Raw genomic sequence first — 3,454 nt, forward strand, 5'->3', positions numbered from 1 at the left:
AAGTGTGTCAGTCATACTGTCACAAAGAGATCGATATCATGCGAACATCCAGCAAGTGCCGGGTGCCTTAGTCTGTCTCTTTTGTAAATGTACTGAGTCTGTAAATGATGAACAGAAATAAGTTCCACTGTGTGTCCTCACTTGTGTTTACACTCTTTATAATGATCAGTTTTAGACTGAAAATATTAAAAAAACAAACATGACACAACCATTATGGACCTGTTGCTATATCATCATATCAAAGGAAACAACCCTCTGCGTAAAATGCACAGAAGACATATTTCATCCTGGGGGCAGATCACATGACTTTGCAATGGCCAATCAAAAGCTGTCTCGTCTTTAAAGAGTGGAAAAAAGTCAAGGTTCATTTCATTTAACACAGAGGTTTGCACACGATGACACCTCCCAAATTTGTTTTCTATGTGACACGTCTGATCTTGGGAAATTTAGGTGAGTTATGATTTGTTTTGATTCCATCAGTGGCTATGATTGCTCCTCTATACACATGTGTTCATGAAATGTTTCCTGTAAAATTAATGCTGTGTCTGCGTTGTCTCATTCTCTATCAGTTCAGTTGACTCACCAGAATTTCTCCGTAACTCATAAGCAAGAGAGACGGTTTGTATCAGCTATTGTTGGTGAACACTTGACTTTACAATGTTTCTATGAAGCCAGTGATGCAACGAGGTTCTACTGGTACAAGCAGAGTCTTGGACAGAAACCAAAGCCCATCTCTACTCAGTATTTATTTAAAGCAAATGGGACTTTTCATGATGAATTCGAGAACAATCCACGCTTCACCCTGGATACAGAAATAGGGAAAAACCATTTGTATATAACAAACTTGCAGAAGTCAGACTCAGGTTCTTACTACTGTGCAAGGTGGGTTTCTTTAGTCCTAGAATTTGCAGAAGGCACTACTGTCAGTGTAAATGGTTCAGGTTTAAACATCAAAGCTTTAGTGCAGCAGTCAGCATCTGAGACCATCCAGCCAGGAGGCTCTGTGACTCTGAACTGTACAGTATATACTGGGACCTGTGATGAAGATCATAGTGTTTACTGGTTCAAAGACTCTGGAGATTTTTACCCAGGACTTCTTTACACCCATGGAGGCAGGAACGATCAGTGTGAGAAGAACGAACAAACATACAACTGCACTTATAACCTGCCAGTGAAGAGTATAAATGTGTCTCATGCTGGAACCTACTACTGTGCTGTTGCCTCATGTGGACACATACTGTTTGGAAACGGGACAAAACTGGACTTTGAAGGTAAATACCATTATGACTGAAGGTAAATACCATTATGACTGAGCTTAGTGAAAGTTGTTCCAATTCACACTTCTAAAACCAAAAAAACTAATGGATGCAAATCTGTTTCTGATGTGTCACTTTATGCAGATAATCGTGCTTCTTTCTGGACTTTCTGGAGCGGCGCCTTTGCATTTACCTCCATCCTGAGTGTACTGCTGGCTTTCTTACTGTGTATGAGCAATAACTGTGGCTGTGAATCTTCAGGTAACACCTGTTTTGTTTTTAGCTCACAACTTCTTCTAGAACTTTGAATGTTAATTTTTTTTTTCTATGCTGCAGAGCCTCAAGCAATCCCTTCCAGAGCAGATGCAAAGGTGAGTTAATACTGTTCAGTTAGATTTTACTTACGGAAAAATCCATCAGTGGAAATATATTTTTTTAATACGTTTCTTGTTTTTAGGGTTTTCAAACAGAGAAGCTCATTTTTGCTGCTTCAACTGTCAACCTGCACAACCGGTCAAAAATCCAGAGAGATCAGACCTGGAGTGAATGCGCGTACTACAGTGTGCAGCTACAGTGGTACAAACAACAGTAAAACTGGATGTGTTTCATTTGTTATTAAGACACAATGTTCTTCTTTTGAGATTAACTGTAGAATAAAATTCAGATTTGAACATTTCTTTCTTTCATAGATTACTTGTGCTGTTTGTGGTGTGCAGATAAAATATAATACCTGCATTTGTGGTTTCTGTTTTATTTGTTGGGGGGGGTGGGGGGCGTCATAATCACAATAACATTGTTTTGATTTTTCTGCTGGTAAATGATTTTTGTAATTTTACTGTATTCTAAATTCTTCTCTCAACAAAATGTTCTATAAGATTTTTTTGTAAATCATATGTTACTGAAGATAAACCACAATAAAAATTGAAAGACCTTCAAAGCTTGACTTTATATGTGAGTGCACGTTCAATCCAGTGATAACACAAACCCGAGTGACTGTTAGTGACAGTTAGTATCGTGTGTGTCAGAGAATTCAGCTTAACTCTAGATAATAAATAAATGTAGTTGTTCTGGTGCCAAATTAAAGAAATAAACTAGAGTTAATCTATTACCCTACACATGAATACAAGAAGAACATTCAACCTCCACACTGATTGTCCCAGTATCATATAAAAACGTCACTTTTCAAATGAAATTTTTCACTTAAAACTCTGGTTCAAATCAACTTTGAGGCTGCATAAAACATCTGCATCTAAAAAAAACATACATAATAATTTGTTTATAATTCATCATATTGAAAATGGAAGTGTCTGCTATTTGTATTAATAATATACACTGATCATGCATAATATTATAAGTACTAACAGGTGAAGTGATACATGTGAGTGTCACAATATTTGGGAGCAAGTAAACACTTTGTTCTCAAAGTTGATGTGTTAGAAGCAAGAAAAATAGGCGAGTGTGAGTATTTGAGTGAGTCTGAGTTGTGGGCCAAATTGTGATAGACAACTGGGTCAGAGCATCTGCAAAACTGCAGCTCTTGTCACGATTCACAGGTGGTCAAAGCACACTGATATATGTGGGGTGTGTAGGCTGGTCCTTTTGGTCCCATCCAACAGATGTCCTACTGTACCTCAAACTGCTAATCCGGGTGCTGATAGAAATGTGTCTGATTTCACAGTGCATCACATTCATTTGAGTATGGGGCTGCATAGCCGCAGATCAGTCAGGGTGCCATCTTGATCCTGGTTATCAGAACTGGACCACGAAGCAATGTAAGAAGGGTTTGTGTCTTAAATGTAAAACATCCTTTGTGTATTTTGACTTTAAACTCTGAAGAAACCTTGCATGTTGAGTCTCCTTGGCTAAGCAAACAATCACAGTCTGGTCTGACGAATCACATTTTCTTTTATATCACATGGACAGCCAGGTGGTGCCTTGCTTACCTGGAGAACACCTGTCACCAGTGTTGGTCAAGTTACTTGAAAAAAGTAATCAGTAACTAATTAGTGATTACTTCCCCCAAAAAGTAATCCCGTTACTCTACCGATTACTTATTTTCAAAGGTAATTAATTACTTAGTTACTTTTTAAAAACACGATTTACAACATGAATAGGTGATAAAGCGATAGATCTTTCAGCCCAATTCTACTTTTTCTGCATAATTCATCATACAAAATGTAATCAAATGGAAACGTGTC

At 37.8% G+C, this 3,454-nt stretch overlaps 1 protein-coding gene across 1 annotated transcript; it reads left to right on the forward strand.

Moving 5' to 3' along the window:
• Positions 1-392: 392 nt before the first annotated feature.
• LOC146715238 (immunoglobulin kappa light chain-like) lies at positions 393-2,045 on the forward strand. Its single transcript, XM_085452808.1, has 5 exons — positions 393-450; positions 570-1,271; positions 1,401-1,517; positions 1,593-1,627; positions 1,714-2,045. Exons 1-5 carry the CDS (start codon positions 396-398, stop codon positions 1,846-1,848), a joined length of 1,044 nt encoding a protein of 347 aa, XP_085308934.1. The 5' UTR covers positions 393-395; the 3' UTR covers positions 1,849-2,045.
• The last annotated feature ends 1,409 nt before the right edge of the window (positions 2,046-3,454 follow it).

This window comes from Copadichromis virginalis, linkage group LG3 (genome assembly GCF_057382275.1).
Source record: "Copadichromis virginalis isolate Kocher_CV1m ecotype Utaka linkage group LG3, C_Virginalis_male_GT1.1, whole genome shotgun sequence".
Taxonomy (NCBI): Eukaryota; Metazoa; Chordata; class Actinopteri; order Cichliformes; family Cichlidae; genus Copadichromis; species Copadichromis virginalis.

What these genes read in the sequence shown, in the direction of transcription:
- LOC146715238 (XM_085452808.1), top strand. Translation starts at nt 396, where the DNA reads ATGACACCTCCCAAATTTGTTTTCTATGTGACACGTCTGATCTTGGGA. An exon ending in TCTGATCTTGGGAAATTTAG is followed by an intron (nt 451 to 569) that starts GTGAGTTATGAT and finishes ATTCTCTATCAG; the next exon opens with TTCAGTTGACTCACCAGAAT. An exon ending in CTGTGGCTGTGAATCTTCAG is followed by an intron (nt 1,518 to 1,592) that starts GTAACACCTGTT and finishes TCTATGCTGCAG; the next exon opens with AGCCTCAAGCAATCCCTTCC.